The following is a 21,700-nucleotide window of genomic DNA, read 5'->3' as shown; positions in this document are numbered from 1 at the left end:
GCAGCTGTGGGAGCATGGTGAAGGCACTGTTCTTGGAGATGGCACCATATGCGGTTCCCCATGTTGTTTCCTGTCATACCCAAACCTAGCATGAACTGATGGTGACTCGAGTGGGTGTGGCCCTTGCCTCTTAGGCAGACTACATGGCAAGTGCCTTAACTCAGGGCAGGAGTCACTCCCAGAGCCTCTGAGGGGTGCAGGCTGCTGGCCCAAGACTGCAGGGTTGTGAACTAGGCTGCCTGTGGAGATCTGGCCTGGGGAGGAAGCTGTTCAGCAGAGGGCAGTTTTATCTGAGCTCAGATAGCATGGTGGGCAAGCCTCCAAGGATACCTGAATTTCCCCCAGACCCATTTCTTCACTACGAAGAAATACCAAACTATGTACAGAGAACTTTTTACAAAAGGCAAACTTTTTTAGCTGTGTAATCCACCCTAGTCTAACGCATCTGGCTGAATGACTATGAATAGGGGTTCATTTTGCTGATGAAAAGCCTCTATCGTAATGTTTGATTGGACCTTGACAAAATCAAATTTCTGCAATATTTAGAGCTGCTGTAGCTGTTCCTTAACAACACAAAATAGGATGAATCAGTAGTATGTTAGCTGTCTTTCAGGTTGGTGGCAGTCAGTTATAACGTGTAATATTCTCTACCTGGTCTGTAGCTGTAACTGTGATGTACAGGCAAAGCAAAAATTAAAAAAAGAACTTATGAAAACAAATAATGCAATGATATTAGGATATACACTTTTGTATTTTTATTCTTATATAAGGTTATTTGCTGCCTATTGTTGGCCTCTAGTTCAGTCTGTGTTATTTAAATCTAATATATGAATTATGTGGATTGAATTCATGTTCGGGGCCACGTTGTTGTATGTATGGATGTACAGCCTTGAATGTGAATAATTATTGTAAACTATATTTTACAACTTTGTTTTTCTGGCTTTATTATATAAATTTTCTATTTGGTCGATGATTTAATCATATCATAATTTAATGAATCTGTTTATTCTTTTTTTTCCCAAATATTTGTGCTTTAGATGTAGTTACCGGATGATGAATTTTCCACGTATGCTCGGTAGTCTTGTAATAAAAACGCATGTAGAGTGTAGACGCTCGCTGACGTAGCTCTTCCTTTGGCCGGGACGCGGGTCGGGCGTGGTCGGGCGACCAAGACTCAGGCCCGAGAACAGGGCGTCCAGGCATGGCACGCCCCCGGCGGAGGCTGGCGAACCCCTCTCGAGCCCGACACCCGGCTCCACCGCGGCTCGCCCAAGTCGGCGTTAGCGGACCACGCTGCGCCGGGCTCCGGCCGGAAGAGGGTACGGCCGGCCGCTTTTCCGGACCGGAACTTCCGCCTCGCGTGACGCCAGGGTGGGCGCTTTACGAAGGCGGACCCGTGGGCGGGACAGAGCTCGGAGGACTGTATTAAAGACCGGACGCTTCCGGTGGCGAGGAGCTGTGGCGGGGCTTGCTGGGATCATGGCGGAGAATCACTGCGAGCTGCTGCCGCCGGCCCCGGGCGCCCTCGGGGCGGGGCTGGGGGGCGGCCTGTGCCGGCGCTGCAGCGCGGGACTCGGCGCTTTGGCCCAGCGTCCCGGCAGCGTGTCTAAGTGGGTCCGGCTCAACGTCGGCGGCACCTACTTCCTCACCACTCGGCAGACGCTGTGCCGGGATCCGAAATCCTTCCTGTACCGTTTGTGCCAGGCCGACCCCGACCTGGACTCGGACAAGGTGAGGGCCGCGCGGGCCAGTCAGGAGGGTTCGGGTCGCCCTTGTCAGCGGCCCGCCGCACGTCCCCTGCCCCACGCTGAGGAGATCCGCCTCGGCTCCGAGCCCCGCGTTCTCCGTCACCAGCTTGACCCAGGTCGGCGACTCCTTTTCTCGGGCTGGGGAAGGAGAGGATGGCGCCCTGGCGCCCACCACCCTAAAGGATCCCCGGCCCGTCCGCCTCGGGGTGTCTCTCTGTCTCGCCCTCTCTGCTATTCTGTGAAGGAGGTTTTCCAGACCCCAGACTACTGTGGATCTACTTTCTTTCCTCTCTAGATTCTTTGGCCCCTGGTGCGAACACCTTCTCTTCTCCGTTCCGTGTACTTACTGGCTCTGGAATCTGAGAGCCCCGGTGTTCTCGTCTTCTCAAGTTCCAGACGCTTGACTTAACGTTGGTGTGGGGGTTTACACGGGTGGCCTCTCTTTCCCAGTGACTTGCATTTAGAGAGTTGGCGCTCCATGGTTTTCAGCCGCAACACGCACCCACTCAGCACTCCGAGAAAGTGCCGTCCATAGAGTGCTTTTTCAGAAGGAAGGTTGCTCATGTTAAGGGATGGTTTAGGAGTGTTAAGGAAAGGCTAGATAGGAAATTTTTTTCACTCTTTTTTCTCAGTAACCTAGGTTTTTTAGTGCCCTCTCCGAAGGATAGGAATCTCTAGGTTGGTTTGCCTGTTGTCTTTCATCAGATTAAATGCTCCTACGGTTGTGCAGAAACTATTGTGATGATTATATTTACAAGATTTGTGTGCCTGGAGACTGCCTTGAGCTGAACAGCGTTGACACTCAGAAAAGGCACTTGGAAGAACAGTTTTTAGCTATATTTTTCCTAGTTCACAAGTCTTATTCTAACTTTCCTGTGTCTTTCACTTGAGCCTACATAATTGCACTTGGCTTGGAGCCTTGCCAGCCCAGCATTTGCCAGGCATAGCCTTCTCAGAAAGATTCAGATCTGCTTCAGGATGCAAAGCCTGACCAAGACCATCCTCAGTGTGGCATGACCTTATGATCAGGAAAGGAGAGCTCAAGTTACCACAAAACTACCAGTCGTGGGTAGAAATCAGAGTTTGGGCTGCCAGCTCTCAGCTTCCCACTGCCCCCCCCCACACCCTCCCCTGCAGCTGCCCAGCTGTTTCCATTGTGCATTTGACCAAGCTCTCTGCTCTCAGAGAATTGACCTCCCAGAAAATGACAGTCATCCCCAGGATAGAAATAGGCTTTTGTTAGCTGTGATTTTCCTTTTATAGTGTGGGTGTATGTTTTACTGTTTAAGTAGTGAGCCTTAGTGGTCATTCACTTGCATTTCTACTTGAGCCTTTCTGGTTTGTATGCTGAGTCCATTTTGACATCACTCTTGTCCATTGGGTTGTCCTGAGGCAGTGCTGTCTCTTCAGCACTGAGACGGTTGATTCAGGGCTGATTAACTATAGTTCGCCTGTTAAGTCAGTTCATCCCTTCACTTTAATATCTCAAAACTACTTTAAACAATTATACTTTACTGTATAGTAGTTTTTTGCAGCGGGTAATTTATCAGAGTATAAATTATATCTGTGTTATAGCTGCTCTTTTTGATCTATTTGTAAAGGTGGAATTCAGAATATGAAGGTAATGCAGCATATACGGTTTCTGTCTCATGAAAGGGTTGATAGTAACTGTGAGTTAGTTTTAGCCACAGATGTGAACTTGCCAGAAAGAGTAATGCTAATTCCCTTTAGTCATGGTAGTAGAGTGTTCTACTTCAAATGAGAAAATGTATAAGGTACTCATTCTCCTCAGTTTTCCCCACTTTGGTTCTGATGAAAGAATGTCCCAGAGATTCACTCCTTGATAACGAAATCCTGAGTAAAGAGCCTGAGGTTGTGGGTGGAGGGAAAGGGGCGCGTTTGGAATAGTGGGATGTTAGCAGTTTTGTAATGGAAGAGAAAACAGGATGTTGATTCACGTGTAAAAATCTCCAAGCCCTGACCTCATAGTTAAGATTGATGGGCGCACACCTCAAAGATATTCACAGGGCTGGATGCACCTACTGGAAGATTTCCTGCTGGGCATATTTCTCGTGTTTATTGAGCACTTGGCCTTGCAGAGTAGTGCTTGGGTCGTGTTTGGGTGGGGAGACTTAATGGGGAGGAGTTCCCAGACATCGAAGGCTGGAATCTTTCAGGAGCCTGATGGGTTTGGAGTTTGCTGGGAGAGTACCTAGAGCTTGCTATTAAACACAGAATGTCTGGCAGGACCTCTGTCGGGAAGCCCAGTGGGAAAGGTGGTATCAGGATATTTCTCTGGAGGAGTGCTTCGTTCAACAGTGGACAGCCAGGTGGTTAGGGGCACTGGGAGCCAGGCTGCCGCTGGGCCCCACTGCTCACTGTGCCCTCTCGCCTGCTGTTCTGACCTGGGCCCCCGGCGGCCGTGACGTTCTCTCTGCAGTTAGCCCCAGTGTGAGTTCTCACTTCCTCCTGGTGCTTCCCCAGCAGGGCTGGGGCTGCGCCCTACATTTTGGCCTCTGTTTATCTGCTGTCCTGGGCCATTTTTCTCTGCCCTCTTCCATCAGGGACGGGCCAGGTGTGGCACCTCTTCCCGGAAGTGCTGTGTAAATACCCAGCATGTGATTCACTTGGGCTGTCTCTCTAGTCCACAGTTCCTGGCCCGGTGGCATTGTTGAAAACAGGTTTGAGTTTGTTCAGAGTTAAGTCTGTTCCTGCTTCGGTGGGGAGATGCTTTAGGAATTAAAGGGAAACAGGAAATACTACTTGGTGTTTGGAAACCACTCAGATTAAATAGGGCTTGCAGGGGAGGGGATTCATCCTCTGCTGCTGAGCCAAGTCTGGAGAAAACTGCGTTTCTCATCAACCTTTGCCCTTCAGCAGGGCCCTTGTCCTAGTTTTGGGGCTGCAGGTGCCGGGGCATCAGGTGGGTCTTTGAGGGGTGGGCCGTCAGGGTGTTCTGATGACATGCTGTATCCCACACAGGTCTTGGCCTGTGCTGACCCCCAGGTGTTGGCTAGAGTTTCAGGATTAGAACGATAGTGAAAGGAGTTTCACAGACAGGGCTAAGTGACGGGGGTGTGGGTGGAAGGACTATCTTTTAAGCCGCTTGGCAGAAGTGGGGATTACTTAGAGTGAAACGGCAGATTATGTTCTATGTGGCTAAGTCAGAGGTGAAAGGCTGTGAGCGTCGTAGCTCCACCGAGAGGGCTGGGGTGCTGGTGTGAGGCAGGAGGGGAGTCCCCAGGGGCTGTGCGTGTCATCTCACACTTTGCTTGAGTTCCAAGCGCGTCCTCAGCCCTGGCCCTGGACCTGGCTCAGGCCCCTGGCGGCGGGTGCTCCAGTGCAAGGAGGGGGGCTCACTTGCTGAGGATGCCGTGGTTATCTCTTCACAAGGCCCCTCGGCCCTGACCAGCCCACGCATCAGAGCAGGGACATCCTGAGAAAGGGCTTATTTCTAGGGGAGAGCTGCTTCGGGCCAGCGGACTTGTCCACCAGCCGTCCGAGGGTGGCCAGGAGGAAGTGGTTGTCTGCTGCAGAGCAGTTCCTTTTTCTGCTGGTGGCTCGGGCGGGCTTCACTCACTCTTGGCCAACGGGACAGTGACTGGCCTCGGTTTCCAGCAGGGTCAGAAAGCTGTGGTCCACCTGCCTGTTTTGTAGACAGAGTTGTATGAAAGCATAGAGACGCCGGCCCCCGGGGCTTGGCCATGGCCGCGTTCCCCTGGGGTGACTGCGCTCGGCTGCTTTCCGGAGGTGCCCGAGGACCGCAGTCACTGGGCCAACCATCTTTAAACGTGCCGACTCTGCCTGGTACCCAGGGCACAGTCTGTGCAGTCAGGGAGCCCACAGGCCACCTCGAGCATGGGGCGCCCCCCTGGCCTCCGCTGGGTAGCTCTCCCCAGCGTGCAGAGCGCCTAGCACATTGTGTTCTAGTGTTGGTGGGCTGCGGGGTGTTTTTCACAGTGGCCCATTTAGACCCAGGCCTGACTTTGACTCCACCCACAACCCAACCTACCCTGATGTGGGGCGGTTCCGGACCTCTCTGAGTCCCAGGGGAGTTTGAGGACCAGGGATGCGGGCGTCAGCTCCCGCTCCGGGTGCCCCACGCTGCATCAGCGCAGGAAATAGAGATGGCATCCCTGGGCTTTATTTGCCTCCACACTTTGTTTTTAGAAAGAATGTCCCAAGAATGCTGTTTTCTCACCCTTGGAGCTTGTTTTTTGTTCCCGTTTGTCACTTACACATGCTCACTCACGCGCACAAACCTCATGCCGCTGGCAGGGAGCCCCGGCTGCTGGGCCAGCCCCGTGGTGGGGGGTGGGCGCTGGGCCCTGCAGACCCCCCTGCAGGCCTCCCAAGCTGCCAGTTCTCAGGACAGGCCCTGGTGGTCCATTCCCAGCTCTGGGCATTGGGGCTGTGCCATGGGGGAGGGGCACACCCTGCTCACAGGGAACGTGATGCCCTCCAGCCTGCAGGGCGCAGCTCCTCTGGGCTGTGTGCGTCTGGGACGGGCTCCTGGCCTCAGAGAGGCTGTGTGCCCTGCGTCTCTTACTGGGGTCCATTCCAGGGGGCTCTGGTGTCCTCAGGCTGGGCATCCAGGCTCCTGGCCGGCTTTGCAAGTCATGCTCGGCTGGGGCTGGCTCTGGAGCCCCTCTGCTGCTGAATAGACCAAGACAGGCTTCTCACAGCAGTACGGGAGAAGCAGGCAGGCCTCGGCGAGGATGGGGGGTTGGGCGAGGGTGCAGAGGAGCCGTGTGCCTGCCCTTCAGCCCGTCAAGAAGGGAGGGTGAACTCTGCACCAGCTCCAGGGCCACGCTCAGAGAACAGAGGCTGCCGGGAGCCAGTAGGGCGGTGCTGTGGGGGCCTCAGGAGCAACGGGTGTGGCGTGAGCCTGCAGTGGGCATCTTGGCTGCAGTGTCCTGCCTGCCCGCTGTGACTGGCATCCAGGGGACCGGAGACTCCGGGCCTGAGGGGGCCTTGCCTCCAGGCTGGCAGAGCCGCTGGGGAGCTTTGTGCCAGGGACCCTAGGCCCTGTCTGCGGGTGCTTCTCTCCCAGGGTTCCTGCCTGTTTCCATCTCAGGTTGACCTCTTGGTTGCTCGCGCGCTCTCTGCCCTCCCTCTCTCTCCCGCTCTCCATCTGAGCCATCTCTGCTTGTTCAGGGAGCTTGGTGTGATTCCCCATATCCCCCACCCCCTGGTGGATTGGGAACACGCTGGTTCTAAGAGAAGAACCAGGAGCCTTGTGTGGGGGTCCTGTCACACACCCTGTGGTTTGCGTCTGAGTGAGCTTCATTGGAGTCGTGGGTGTCACCCTAGATTCTGTTCCTGAGCCACATGCTGGGACTGCAAGGCGCCCTGTGGTCAGGAGCCCAGGGCCTTGCTTCCCCTTCGTTCCCTGCGTGTGCCGTGGGGGCACCCCTCCACGGTCACAGGGCGGTGTGCTGTCAGGGCCGCCAGCTCTCCCACACTCATCAGCGAGGCCGCTGCCCACACGGGCCTCTGCTCTCTGGCCTCCACCTCATTTGGAACTGGTGATGTCTCAGGCCTCTTCTAGGTCAGGGACGTGCCAAACCATAGAAAGCAAGAGAAAAGAGGGCAGAGGTGAAGGTTTTAAGTGACACGGAATCCCTTAAACGGATCATTTCAGAGTGAAGCATCTTTCTGATTCTGTTGATTGCACCTGTTTGTGCACAGGTAACTCCACACTTTGGCGTTTAGATCTTAGATGGGGAATTTTGACAGCACACCTTGCATTTAGCTGGGGACACTCAACCCCCTTAACTTCTAGCCTCCAGCAGCCACGCGTTTCTCTTCCAACAGCCGCGGTCCTGTTCTGTTTCCTGGTGTGGCTGCTGCAGTTGGGAAGGTGGTTGAGGGGAGCTGGGCACAGTGAGTTGGTAATGGGATTCGTCTCTGTTTACAGTCTCGCCTGAGGGCCCGGCTTCTCCACCCTCGTCCCTTATGGCCCTTTTCCTTTTTATGGCCCTCTGCCTGGGCGGCCGCCTGCTCTGACCCACGGTGCGGGCCGGGCACAGGTGGGCAGGCGCGCTCCCTCCTAACCAGCACTAGGGACTGGGGTGGGGGTGCACGGGGTCTCCCAGCGGGATCCCCCTCCCTGCCTCCCTCCTCTGACTGCAGGTCAGGGGTCCCCTGGGTGCCTGTGGCGTGGGCTTCTCCAGAGGAGGGACACGGGCCGGGCACTCCTGGCCGTGGCCGGGGCGTTGCCTCTGTGGCCCAAGGCCCAGGCTCACTGTTCTCTGGAGCCCACAGCTCAGCCCGGGCAGGGAGCAAGAGTACAGACAGCGAGAGGCGCCTGGTATGTGTGGCCTCTGTTGAATATCCATGACCGAGTTCAGCAGTTCTCTCTTCTGTGCCTTTAGGTGGATGTATATTTAACAGCCGGCACTGCAGAAGTAGGTCAAACGCTAACTCAGTGAGAAGAGGGGAGAGTCAATGAAAAAAAAGGGTTTGTTGAGCAAGCAATCTGAATTCTGGCTCTTTTACAAAAAAATTAAAGCTTCAAGCCTCACCACTATATGAATGTGACACAGGCTTGTTATATAAACTGAGGGCAGGAGAGAGATCTCGAGTCTTCCTGCCTGTTGTCCGGCTGGCCAGGCCAGGCACACGTCACGAGCTCATCCTCGCATGAGCCGGCGCAGGGCGCCATTCCCCCGCTGCCAACTAGACGGCCCTCCCTGTCCTGTGGCTCAAGTGAGCCCGAAGCTGCTGAATTTGGGACGCAGGGGTCTTCTCTTTTTCTGTGCTCTGTGTTTTTCTTTGTTTCTGCTTTAGGCTGGATGCTCTGGGGCTGCTTACACACAAACAGCGTGAGGGCCCAGGGCCTAGTCCCGGTCCGGGTCATGGCCGCCCTCACCGGCGCAGACACGCTCCAGCAGCGTGGGCTCCAGCATGGGCTCAGTGCTGGGGGCGCGGTTTCTGCCGTGTTCCTGCCTGTGCGCCTCAAGTGAGCATGTGCAGTCTTCTGGGAGGGGGCCCAAGATAAAGCCCAGTGGAACTGGGGGGCCCATGCACCTTGTAGAGTGAACACTGTTCCCCCACACTGCTGCTTGGCCCGTCCTGACTCTGGAGTCTCAACCTTGTTTCTTCAGGAATTCCTTCCGATCAGAACAGGTGCTCGCAGAGAGACGGCCTGAGAGTTGTGTGGGGTCTATGAGGAGGCCGCAGAGAAGCCTCCTCAGGTCCTGGAGAGGCGGGCCCATCGCTGCCAGGAGGTGGCCGCTTCCCTGCAGCGTCTCAGGGTGCCCGGGGCCTGCACTTCCAGGGCCAGGTGAGGGGTTTCCCTCCTCAGAGGGGGCGCAGGGCCAGCGTGGCAGCCGCTGGACTGAGTGTCCCGCCCTAGCTGTTGACGCTGCAGGGGAGATGCGTGGGGTGTCAGGGACTCCCCTGAAGGCCATTCTGGCTGGCCCTGTCCCCTGGAGGCCAGCTCAGGCAGTGGGTCCTGGGACCCCGGGGAACTGGTGCGTGTGCCCAGCTCCGGGAGGCTGTGCTCTGGTGCAGAGGAGGTTGAGATAGAAAACGGTAGAAGTACGCGGGAGGCGCACGTCCTCATGCCTCCTGGTCCATCCTAGAGGTCGCCTTTCCTCCTCATGGACTCGAGGGAAAACCCTTGAGGCCTCGAGGTTTACTCCACGAAATTCCAGGATCTGATGCTTACGAGGGAGAAGGGGGCCCTTGCACAGCACGTTGAGAGTGGCTCTGGCACCCACGGGCTCACCACGTCCAGGAGGTTCGGGGGCTCTACTGTACTGCCTCCTACTGTGAGCACCCTGACGCTGCGCTGGGGACTCGGCTCATCAGCTGCCCCTGCATTCTCCGTGGCTCTTGCCTCTGGGACCTCAGCCTCATCCCGGCAGGCACCTTCTTTACAGAGAGGACAGCCTGACGCTTCCTGACTTACGAGGCACCTTCTTGTCTCAGCGGAGTCCTGAGGCCGTTGGTCCAGGTGCAGAGGGAAGGAGGCTCCTGTGTGGGGAGGAGCCGCTCAGTCCCCCATCCTGCCAGCAGCCCTGCTGGACGGCAGCCTGGGCCAGGTTGCACTCAGCAGACCAGAAAGCAGTGGACACAGTGTCCTGGCAGAGGTGGGGCCGTGGCCTTCTGTGGACCCCAGACTCTTGTCCTTTGCACAGACCCTGCCCTGCCTGTGCACCGAGGGCTGCCACAGGCCTCTGTGCTGGCACTCCCACCGTGTGGGGACCGCAGCCTCCCCTGTGCCAGGGCGTGTGTGTCCACCTCCCTCGGCCACGCCTGGATGGCCGCTGAGCCTTCCCCGAAGACCCGCTGCAGGCAGTGAGGGATCAGAAAGACCCTGGCCCTGCGGGGAAGCAGGGCCCACCAGGTGTGGAGGGGCGCCTTCTGAAGACAGGCCCTGGGAACCGCCACCTGTTGGGGAGGCATTCTCGGTGGTCACTCACAGGGAAGCTCTGTTCCCTGAGCCTGGGACCCCACTGCAGTCCTGCCCAGGGAGGAGCCCCAAAATGAGCAGGACGGCCCATGTCTCTGAGGCCATTAGCCGCTGTCCTGGGGAGAGTGTGGGGTCACTAGGGGGCGGGCCTGACTGAGAGAAAGGTGAACCTGCCTCAGGAGTCCTGGGAGCTGAGCAGAGAGGTCTTGTGCGTGGCCCCCTGTCCCTGAGTGGTGGTCATCTTGGCGCCACAGAGCTGAGGCTCGCTTCATCTGCAGTGGAGACGGGTCAGGGCCAGCAGCTGCAGGTGACTGAGGCAGGCGCCGCTGCTTGGGGTCCCCTGAGGCACATGAGCACTGATGCCCCCGGTCATGGGTGAGACCCCTCTGGCCGTGACCTGGTGGCCAAAAACTGCCCTGTTGTCTGGGCTCAGCTGGTCTCCCGCTCTCTGCAGGACGAGACAGGTGCCTACTTAATCGACAGAGACCCCACCTACTTTGGGCCCGTGCTGAACTACCTGAGACACGGGAAGCTGGTCATTAACAAAGACCTGGCAGAGGAAGGTGAGTTGCAGGGGGTGGGGCAGGCGGTGGGGCCCTCCAGTCCTGCTCCTTCCCCAGCTCCCTCCCGAGAGCAGATGCTCCTCTCAGGCCCAGCCTGCCCGCTGGGGGCTGCGGCTCGCTCACTCCCTGTCCTTCGGGGTGGGTGGCTCTGGCCCAAGGCCTGCTGCTCTCTGGGGTCCTGGCTGACATGACCTGGGGGCCACACCCCTCCCAGGGTCCACGGGATCGGCCACCCTGGGTCTGCTCCCCTCCGGGGCAGCCCGGCCGCCTGCTCTGCGTTCTCCCTGCATCTACAGACGCTGGCTGTGCTCCGGCTCCTGAGTTGGAGCCAGGTGTCCTGAGAGCCCAGGGTTTGGCCCCGTTATGCTTGTTGAGCTGCGCCCACTCCCTCCTTCATTCTGGCCCATCTTGCTCCTGCAACCACCTGTCTGCATCTTTTTCTGAAGCATCTGTTTAGTGCATGCACGTGTGTTTTGTCTGTTTCACATGTGCCTGGGCCTTGGGTTCACTGCGGGGCAGGGGCAGAGACACAGCATTTATTTGATCTGGTGGAAATCAGTTATTTTTCCTTATCCCAGGGGTATTGGAGGAAGCGGAATTCTACAATATCACCTCACTAATAAAACTCGTCAAGGACAAAATTAGAGAGCGAGATAGCAGAACATCACAGGTGAGATGGGTGACTGGCACCAGAACCTTCCAAGGCCTGCTTGGCGACGTGGCTAGCTCCCTTCTCCTGGCTGACCAGTTCCTCTGGAGCTGTCCTGGTACCCTGCCTTGCCCTCTGGGCGCCCCTTATAGTGCCTGCCAGCTGGCGCCCTGGCCGGCGAGGAGGGGCGGAGGACAAGCGAGAGGCCACTGTGGGCCTGGGCCTGTGTGTGTAGCCGTCTCGGGGCGGGCGTTGCAGGCAGAGCTCCACAAGTGCGAAGGTCCTGTGGTGGCCATGTCCTGGGCCCATTTGGAAGACTGGCGGGGAGCCTGGGGGAGCCAGCAGTGGGCTGGTGCTGATGGGGACGGGGGTGGGGGTGTAGGCAGAGCGGGCTTGGCTATGATCGGGAAGGAAGGGCTCAGTGGACAGCTCTTGATGCTGACTCCATCCCAAGGGCATGGAGTCCATGTGGGACCTGTTTGCACTTGGCCATGGTCAGCGGTGCTGGAGCTGACGTGGGCACTCCGCTGCCTGTTGGGCTAGCGCGTTTTGAGGCAGCTGTCTGGCACCTTCCCTGAGGCAGGCACCTGAGGGTCTCGGCAGTGGTCCTGTCGTGGTGCCAGGCTCTGTAGGGGCTGCAGAATGCAGCCCCTGCCCGGGCCCCCAACTGGGGCCACTGTACGCGCTTTCCCTGAGAGCCGGTGTTCCTGACTAAGCGTCTCTGCCCTCTCACTGCCCTACCACCTCCTCCCAAGCCGGGCTTCCCCCAGGGGGCTTGCAGGCCCCGGGCTGGCACTCGCGGCCTCCCTGAAGAGCTTGCTGACCATCGGCCACTCCAGGTGGCTGGTCAGGGGCCGGGGGAGGGCAGGTGACACAGCCAGAGGCTCCGCAGTCATCTCTGGCCAGTGTGCAGCCTCACTACCCACTGCCAGCCCCCTCGGAGACAAAGCCCATGAGTGGGCCGGCCCTCTGTGCCCATGCCGTCGTACCCCCCACCCCGTGGGGACGTGGGCGAAGCCCCCACGGGCAGGGCAGCACTCAGCACCCTCCATGTGTCCTGGGTGAAGGCTCTTGAGCTGTGTGGGGACTGGAGCACTGGGGCTGCAACCCCGTCCCTGGGATGGCATCAGGGCAAAGCTCTGGCCATACGGCCTGGGCTGGGAGCAGAGCTGGGTGGAATTTGGGGTGGGGATGCGTAGATGGGAAGTCCCACGGGCTCCTGAAGGCCCATGGGCTCCTGTCCGAGCCGCATGCTTGGCTGAGCGCTGTCTTCCGGGGACGGGGCCCAGGCCGATCTTGCCTGGCACTGCCGCTGGGGTCAGACACTTGGTGAGGCTCCCCAGGGCGCAGGCAGGGCTGCCCTTGTGTGTTCTCATCCAGCCACAGGTGCTCTTGGGGTTTCAGGAACATGACTCATTTTATTTTGGAATTTAGAAATAGAAATATTTTTGGAGGCGGAGGGGGAAGCAGAAGACGGTAGCTGTTCCAGCATGTTTGTTCTGCTTTGTGGATGCCTTTGGGGTTCCTGTGGGCATCGCGACCTGGGCTGGCCTCCGCGGGGCCCCAGGCCTCTCCCGGCTTGGCCGCAGGCGGGAACACTCACCCGTGTCTGCTCGTGCAGGCGCCGGCGAAGCATGTGTACCGTGTCCTGCAGTGTCAAGAGGAGGAGCTCACGCAGATGGTCTCCACCATGTCCGATGGCTGGAAGTTTGAGCAGGTAAAGGCCTCTGAGCCCGCAGGGCGGTGAAGCTTCTGATGACCAGGGCCCTGCCCGGTGCTCAGGGCAGTGGGCCCCGGGAACGAATGAGGTGTTGGGCAGCCTGCGGTTCCGGGAACCTTGGTCCCCCGTGTCCCCCGCGCCTCTCACTAGCAGCAGCCTATGCCAGCCCAGGCTGGGTCGTCATGGGCGTGGGGCTGGGGCGGCAGGGGCTGGTCTGAGGGCCCCACTGCCCGGTCTTCGCTCCGCAGTTCTCTTTCCTCGTCCAGTCTTTTCTTTGTGGTACGACTGTTCCCTGGGCTTCTCTGTGGCATCTCTACGTATGTGCGTGTATTTGTGTGTGTATACGCGTGTGTGTGTCCCTGAGTATATACATGTGTGTGCTTCTGTGTGTGTGATTGTGCACGTACCCGTGTGTGTACATGTGTGTGCGCACACATCTGTGTCCTTGTATATATACGTGTGTGTGCATGCGTGTGTCTGCGTGTTTTGTGTGTCTGTGTATATATACATGTGTGCTTGTATGTATGTGCCCATGTGTATGTATACCTACGTGTGTGTACGCGTGTGTGTGTGTGTGTCCGTCCTGGTGTATATAGGGGTGTGTGTGTGTGTATATCTGTGTGTGTGTGTCCTCCACCCCCCGCCCCCTGGCCTGTGTCCGCCTCGGCCCCCAGGCTGTTGGTGCTGCTGTAGGCACCGGGGACCTTCCTGGGGGGCTGCCCGGTGGGCTCCTGCCCCATCCTCCCTGTAACTGAGCAGCGCTGCTGACTCTGGTCTGACCCAGCCACTTGCTTCCTCAGCAGCGCCCTGGCCAGGACCACAGGGAGAAGGGGCGAGAGCTGAGTCTCTTCCTCCCACCCACTGGCCTCCCCGTCCAAGGCGCCCTGACAGTCCCGCAGGCCTGCTGCCCCTCATCCCAGGGGCCTGCAGCCTGTTACCTTGTGGTCTTTGCCCACGGCCAGGGTGTTCTGTGAGTGGGCGGCGCCCCCACAAGCTCAGTGTCCCTGTGCCTGTGTCTCAGGCTGAGATTCCAACGTTTGACCTCACAGCCCCATGACCCCGCTGGCCCCTCTGGCTCCTGAGAGCATCCCCTGGAACAGACTACCCAAGGGAGAAATTACAGGGCTCCAGGCATCTTTCCTGGTTAAGGTGAAATAATTACACTGTTCTTGGTACCCCTGTGAATCGTCACGAAAGGTGCCGGCTCGGCCCTCCTCGGCCGCTCCTCGGTCAGCAACCCCGGAGCAAGGAAGCAGCAGTCCTGGCTTCCCTGGGGGGCTCACCCTCGAGTGTGCTGTGGCCCATGCTCACAGACAGGGCAGAGCACTGTGGCCTCTCCTGCTCCTGGGCCCGGCTCTGAGAGGTCCCCCAGCGCCCTGCCTGCTCGGCACCGGCTCCAGCGCCATGCTCCCCTCGCCGGTCACTGCTCGTCCCCTGTGGGCCAGCCAGGACCCCCGAGAGGAGCTGGACACGTGGCACAGGAGGCCTATCCCGCATGACTTGTGTGTGTGTGTGCGCGTATGTGTGCGTGCATGTTCATCTGAGCCTGAGCCCAGATGTCTGGAGACTGTGTTTTCAGTAAGTTCATAAAAAGTCTCTCGACTGAACCCTGTCCCTAGCTTCTTCAACTAGGTGTCTCCAAAGGCTTCCTTCCCGATGGTCTGGTCCTGAGCTGGGGGGCAGCTCTCAACCCACGTCCCACTGGCCCTTTCTCCCCCAGCTGGTCAGCATCGGCTCCTCTTACAACTATGGCAGTGAGGACCAGGCCGAGTTCCTGTGTGTGGTCTCCAAGGAGCTGCACAACTCGCCACACGGCCCCGCCAGCGAGCCCAGCGAGAAGGCCAAGGTGGGTGCGCCGTGCCCGCCTCCCACGGGGCAGGCTCCCTCCTTCCTGCGTCACCGCTCACCGTCATCCCTGCGCTGCAGCCTCGCGGGCTTCCCGGCCACCCGCTCACCCTGTGCGTCTGCTCTGTCGTCCCTCACACTCCCCAGGTGTGTCGGAAGCGAAACTTGGGAACAGAGGGTACAGATGTCCCTGGGTCCTGGGCGTGGGGTCGCTGGACACCCAGGCCCCCGCCCTCACCGCCCCTGCCCACAGGCCTGCTCCTGACAGTGCCCTCCTTGGTGGGGGCTGCACTTCTCCGTGATGTTTTCCTGGGGACAGGATGTTGAGGCTGGAGGGCAGGGCCTCCATCCCCGGTGTGGGGGTAGACGGAGCAGATCTGGTGGGTGTGTGATTCTTCGACTCCACGGAGTGCGGTCTCGGCCTGGCACTGGCCTCTCCCTGTGGGCCATCAGGCACTTCTCCCCAGAGCAGCTCAAGTGCGGTCAGGGTGAAAACGGGCAGGGGGTGGTTGCTACCCTTGCCTGGAGGCAACAAGTTCTAAGGGCATGTCTTCTGGGCTTGTCCCTGGATCAGGACTCCAGATGTGTCTGTTCATGCAGAGTCCAGCATTGGCATGGGCAGGACTTCTGAACCTGCAGGCCAAGCGGTGCCTGGACGACCCTGCAGCCGGCTCGAGGGGCCCAAGGCTTTGTGGCAGCCAGCCCATGAGGCCAGGCCCACAGATGGCCCTTGGGGAGGCTCGGGCGGCTGTCAGAGGTGCTCTGAGGGGTGTGGGAAAGGCCCGAGTCGGGAGGGCTTTACCTGATGGCGTTAAACTGGGGCTCCCTGGCCTTCCCCACACGCTTGACCGGGGACATCCCATCTGCTCCAGGCCTAGAACTGTTGCCATGAGCCTTTCAGGGTCTTCTTGGAGGCATAGGCTCGGGATGGACCGCAGAGTCACCATGTCCACAGTCCGTGGTAGCCGTCCCCCTCCTCCTCCAGGGCTGCAGGCGCCTCCTCGCCAGGGCTTCACCGGGGTCCGGAGGTGAGGGGTGCTGGTGCCTTGCCTGGGGTGGGGCTTGGAGTCAGGCCACCTCTCCAGAGCCCCAGCTTCCAAAGGAGCCTTGTCTCCCTGAGCGTTTGCAGGGCTCTTTGTAAGTTGTCTATTTTTAGCAGCTTTTATTTCTGAACTTGAAAAATTAGCGTAGCCAAGCTCCCCAGGCAACCACCCGGCTCATCTCCCTCAGGTGGTTTTCAGCTGCGGAAGGACGCGTCTGTGCCGCCAGAGCGCCGGGCGTGACCCCAGATCCCTTTGCCAGTGGAAGTGCGGCCCTGTTTCTCTCTCCAGAAACACCTGGTCCTGGAGTGTGGTCACCACAGCGGCTTCTAAATGGGGGCAGTAGCTGAGGGGGCTTCGGAGCTGTGGGAAGCCATGGGCGCCCTGTGGGATGTCTTCGGCAGAGCCTGTGCGTGGCCTGGGGGAAGCAGTGCCATGAGCTCCAAGGGCCCCATCACAGTGGCCCCTCCCTGGGCTGCAGCTCCCTGGGCTGGCCTCCCCCACACACGCATCTCCGGGGAAGTAACCCGAGAGAGCAGGGGTGGGGCAGCCGGACAAGGGGCCCATGTGCCCGGGTCAGGCACTGCTGCGGCACTCGGAGCTCACTGCCTGTCATTACGTGCACGGGAAGCTCGGAGCGGGTGTAGGGTGGAGGCCATGAAGTGGGCCCACTGGAGTTCACACACAGAGGTGCCCCTTGAGATGCGGGGCCCTGCCCCCAGGGATTCACCCCCAATCTCTGTGTCCAGCTAGTCTACAGGGCTTGGTTAGGTAGACATGATTGATCCATGGATCAGTGATTGATCACCCATGTGCCTGATTGCAGTCTCCAGCCCCCGGCCAACTGACCCCACCCCCATCACGCGGTCAGACTCTGGTGTGTCCTGGAGGTCATGGCCTCCCAGGAGCTGAGGGTAACGGCCAGGCTCTGGACCTGGCCCAGTGCTTCACAACGTGGAGGGAAGGAGAACTCTGCAGCCTCGGGGCCCAGGGACAACGCAGCTCGCTCTGCTGTGGCCAGCATGGCTGCTCCGAGGAGTCTGGCCCGTCTGGGGGGGCGCCCCTGCCCCGCCCCACCCCGCCCGCACTGACGCGCCCTCTCTTCTTCTCCTCCCTGCCGCCCGCTGCGTGCCGAGCCAGAGTGACGACGAGGATACGGGTCCTGGTGACAGTGACTCAGATTAAGTGTAAATGTCACGGTGAGCCTGCCGCCCTCGAGACTGACCACGCACCTTCGCCTCCGTGACCCCGCCCCCTGCCGTGTCTGTCCCGCACCTGTAGTTGACAGAGATTCTTCCGTGCTCAGTACCAGTGCCGACCTGTCTGGGAGCGGGGCTGTCTGTCCCCCGGAGGAGGCCCGCGTGGGGGTGGGACCATCGCTGGGGCCTCGGGGCGCTGTGTGTGTCTGCCTGGGGGTGCAGCCGGGCCTCGGGCCTGTGCCTCCTGGGGACACACGGCCCCAGCCTCACGGTCTCCCCACCTTGTCCCAGCCACCCCCTGGCTCAGGACTGAGGAGTCAGTCTTGTGCCTCGGAGGGTGGGCCCTGACGCCCTGCTCCCCGCACCTCATGAGGCTTGCTGGTGGACACGGATCTGTGCCGACCCTCCGGTTGGTCTCCCGTCGGGAGATCCTGGGGTGCCGCTCAGCCCCACTGCTCGTTAGGCCCCGGCCAGAACCCAGTCAGCAGGGAGCACCAGGCCTGCCCCTTTGCATGGCCAGTGGAGGTGGAGCTCAGAGGGGCTGGGGGCAGGTGTTGCCCGGGGTCCCCCGAGCCTTGAGGTCTGGTCTGAGGGCACGGGCCAGGAATGGCTTCTTCATTGTTAGTGGTGGTTTTTCTGGTGGTTGTACGAGTACATAATATCCTCGGTGTACCTCTTGACCCGGAAATCGTGCGGTGTCTGCCGCCTGGCCCTTTGAGCAACGTCTGCAGGGCCTGGTCTGGGCTGGTGAAACGCGGGCTCCAGCTGTTGTTTTAAACTTTCCAGCGTCCACGTGGATACAGAGAAGGGACACGGGGAATGGGTGCGATGACCGTCAGCTGTGACGGCCATGACACTCGTTTCACCGAAGAAATCACGGCAGGGTCTCACTTCCCTCTTCTCAGCCTGGAGTCAGGCGTGCAGTTTGCGGGTGGGGCCCGTCTCAGCTTGGAGTGGCCGCCCCTTTGGGCTCAGCTCAGCCTCAGCCCCGCCGGAGGTGAACCGCGGTGGGGGTGCGGGAGCGCAGAGGAGCCAGCCTCCCGGAGCAGGGCGTGGCTTCTTTCAGCACTACCCCTGTTACAGCTGTCGCGTGTGCCGGCAGGAGACCCTGACTCTGGGCGTGGACCACTGGGGGTGCTGCCCTGGACCTGGAGCGGCCCCGGCCCTTGGGGGCCCTGCCGCGTACCGGGCTCTACCTGCTCTGTGCCCGTGAGCCAGCTCAGGCCTTCTTGCCAGCGGTGGCTGAGGTGAGAGCCCGTCCAGATAGACGGGCTGTGCCCGCCACAGCTCCTGAGCAGGGTCTCCGCCCTCGTGTGCAGACAGTGCTGGGGCTCCAGCTACAGCGGGCTGCTCCCTCCTGCACGGTCCCTCACTCCCAGCCTGCTCGACCTTCCCATGTCTCCGTCCTGTGAGCTCAGACGCCTGCTGCCCTGCTGGACTCCATGGAGTGGGAAACTCGCAGCCCCCCCTCACAGGCCTGCCCTCTCACAGCTTTTCCTGCAGACTGCCACAGGCCAGGGCCACAGACCCTCCTGAGATCACCCTGGGTCTTGTCCTCAGGCCATGTCCCCGTCCAGGCCTTTCCCAGTGAGCAAGCGAATCCAACTTGGGGGCCTGCCCTGTCCAGCCTGAGGAAGGGCCCTCAGCCCGTTGCCCACCAGCCTGGTGGAAGGTGTGCCTCCCAGGCGGCCAGTGGTGGGCAGGGCAGGAGGGCGGCCTGGAGGCCCAGAGCCATTGGTCGCCGCGGCAGTCGGGGACTGTCAGGGTGGGCTGGACAGCTTGAACTTCTCATGAGTCACTGGAACATGCCTGCGGGACGTGATAGGCTTTCCGCCTGGCTCCGGGCGGCTGTGCTGGTGGGGAGCCGCTGGCCTCGAGACTGAAGTCTGCCCGTGCCCGCAGGGCCTCACCTGACTGGCCTCCATGTGAGCTCGCCCTCTCAGGCGCGCCCGAGCTCGGGGGATCCAGGGCTCAGCACCTCTCCTCAGGGCTTTCTCTCTCAGCTCTGAAACTCAAGTGGAAAGTGCCCCCAGGAGGCCTCTTTCGTTGCCAGTGAGGTCGCGGGAAGGTCATCTTACCGCTCTGGCCTGGTCTGGGTCAGCCTGGCTGGATAGTGGCCATCCTGTCCTGGTACCTGGGGTCAGGGGTGTGTCCCAGAGTCCTGTCTGGTTACAAGGAGGGAGCCGGCCCCCCAGGCCGGGTGTCTGGTTACAGACGAGACTTCACCAGGCAGTGTGTGGCCGTGGGGGTGACAGGGCAGGCCTTGGGGCCCAGGTGGAGGGCTGAGGTCTGCAGTGGGGCATGGAAGGAGACAGAGGGCCAGTTGGGTGGGGGCCCTGGTCGCACACCTGTGTCTTCCACCTGGACCAAGCTGGACTGGAGGAAAAATCAAGGTTTGGGGGCAGTTAACCGCCAGGTGGCCGCTGGCACCCTTGGGAGTGGGGAGCCTCCCGCCCTTGGGAGGCCATTGAGGGAGATGCGGCTGGGGTCCTCTGGGCCTCAGTGAGGAGTTGTCCCCTGGGGCCACGCCGGTGAGTCTCAGGCAGGCCCGGAGGCGCCGTGGGGACAGGCCTGCAACTGCTCTGGGCGTGGGGTCACTCGGTGGTTTCCCGCAGCCTCCATGCGTCCATTGCTTCCCGGGCCACAGCCCGCAACGCTGCCTTTCTGTTCACGGCCTGAGTCCTCACTGTCTGCCTTTGGCATTTTCAGATTTTGCAAGAACGGGGTTCGAGGATGTGAGGAACAGTGTTGAAGCTGAAGAGAAGTTTTACCTTTTCCCAAAATGCAATGATCCGCCATGTCGAGGAAGCTTGGCCGTGAGAAGAAACCTGCTTTTGACAATATTTCTAGAGATCTGGGTGTGAATGCTTTTTTTGCCTCTGAGGTGGGTGGTGAGAGACGGGACCAGCTGTCCAAGTCGGGCATTGCTGCTCGCAGGCGGCTCCTGCTGGGTGGGCACCTCTGTGGGTACCTCCACTCGGGCCCAAGGCGAGGCTCCTGAAGGCGGGGCTCCTAACGGGCCCTCACATCCCGGAGGTCGTGTCGAGGGCCGCGTTCTTGGTGCTATGTAAACAGCCTGTAACAGAGCCTGGGCCTCGCTGGTAGGAGGCGGGCACGGTGCCCAGGCTCTGGGTGCCCGCTGGCCACCCTGGTCCTTGGGGCAGGTGGGTCTGCTGTGCCTCCCAGACGTTACAGCTTGGTGGTCTCTCCTGGCCTCCATGTGTTCACTACTTCTCGGGCCTGACCTGGCCGGGCCAACCTAGGCTTCTCCGTTTGTAGTTTGCGGACAAGAGACCGTGGCGTCCTTTCTTTCCCACTATGGACAGACTACCAGTGCTTTCACTTCCTCGAGACGCCTGAAAGTGCTGCTGCCTTTTCGGGGACCTGTCTCGTCATTTAAAGGGAGGGACGAGTTTGCCTCATCTGACCGCCCGGGGGCGCGGGGGCAGCTGGCGCCCCTCAGTGCCTTGCTCTCACCTGGGCTGGAGGGCGGGGCGGGGGCTCCCGGAGCTGAGGCTCCAGCCACGCTGGAAGTCGGGTGTTTACAGCGCACACGGATCCCCCCTCTGCCGGCTCATGCTCTCATGTAACTATGCAGTTCTCTGACATTTCTGGGGCGCTGGGGAGGAACCTGCACGGGCCTGCCCCCGCCTGACGCTGGAGCTGCCGGATTGGATCCCTTTGAGGACGGCTGTCCACACGCTTTGAGAGCTGACCTTCCCCAGTGGGTCGGGGACCCATGCCTCCATCCCATCTGGGTGCCAACCTGCCTGGCTCCAGACGCTGCCGGAGGCTTCTCGCCTGCCCCTCTTCTCCTTTGCCAATATTACCTGATGAACCAAGTTCTCCAGCACTAGAACTTACCTCCTTTTGTAAGGTCTGTTGTGCGTGGTTCAGCGTTTGGCTTCACACTGACCTTTCCATAGGGCACACTCGGCCCCGAGACCCGCCCTCCCCGCGGAGCCTCGGGGACACCGCGGGGCGCCGCTGACTGCTTCGCGTCGTTTGATTTGTGACCTTGATATAATAGATAGGCTTGTGGTTTGTTCTTTTTTTTTTTTTTAATTTAAAGATATTAAGACTTAATTCACTAAAATTTATTCTAAGGGGATATTTATACTTTTGTACTTTTTTAGGTATCCGTATTTTATCAGCTTACAGTTTAATGCCTAAGTTTCCCCTGAAAATAGCAAATAAAATTGTGTATTTATGACTGAGCAGAACTGCTGTCAGTGTCTTAAAGCGCACGGAAGAGCCGCTGCCGCAGAAGCACCGCCTTGAGCTCATGGCAGCTCCGCTGGCTTCCTGGGTCCCTGTCTAGTCCGGCCACTGCCCCTCACGGCCAGGCCAGCCCCCGCAGCCTCACCTGGCTCTTGTGGAATCGTTTAAAAAGTGCCGATGCCTCACTGAGTCAAGTGTGTACACGTGTCTCTCCCTGGCTGGAAGCACCAGCTTCAGAGACAGTTCCCTGAAGTTCCCTGGGTGCCCCCTGCCCCCTGACAGCCTCTCTGGCT

The 21,700-nt window shown here is 59.6% G+C and overlaps 1 protein-coding gene across 2 annotated transcripts; it reads left to right on the top strand.

Moving 5' to 3' along the window:
- The first annotated feature begins 1,236 nt into the window (after window positions 1–1,236).
- On the top strand, window positions 1,237–21,403 carry KCTD5 (potassium channel tetramerization domain containing 5). Of its 2 annotated transcripts, XM_055409270.2 has the most exons (7): window positions 1,237–1,731; window positions 10,625–10,733; window positions 11,312–11,403; window positions 13,004–13,099; window positions 14,823–14,948; window positions 17,128–17,186; window positions 19,896–21,403. In XM_055409270.2, the coding sequence occupies exons 1-6, from the start codon at window positions 1,480–1,482 to the stop codon at window positions 17,170–17,172; spliced, it is 720 nt and encodes a 239-aa protein (XP_055265245.1). In that variant the 5' UTR covers window positions 1,237–1,479; the 3' UTR covers window positions 17,173–17,186; window positions 19,896–21,403. The 2 variants fall into 2 exon arrangements, with proteins under 2 accessions (XP_055265245.1, XP_055265246.1); XM_055409271.2 differs by lacking the exon at window positions 17,128–17,186.
- Window positions 21,404–21,700: the final 297 nt, after the last annotated feature.

The sequence above is a fragment of the Moschus berezovskii genome, chromosome 27 (genome assembly GCF_049115385.1).
Source record: "Moschus berezovskii isolate FMDL1 chromosome 27, NW_MosBer_1.0, whole genome shotgun sequence".
In the NCBI taxonomy this organism is placed as follows: domain Eukaryota; kingdom Metazoa; phylum Chordata; class Mammalia; order Artiodactyla; family Moschidae; genus Moschus; species Moschus berezovskii.
Note: the sequence above shows the minus strand (reverse complement) of the source record. Positions and strands in the feature narration are given on the sequence as shown.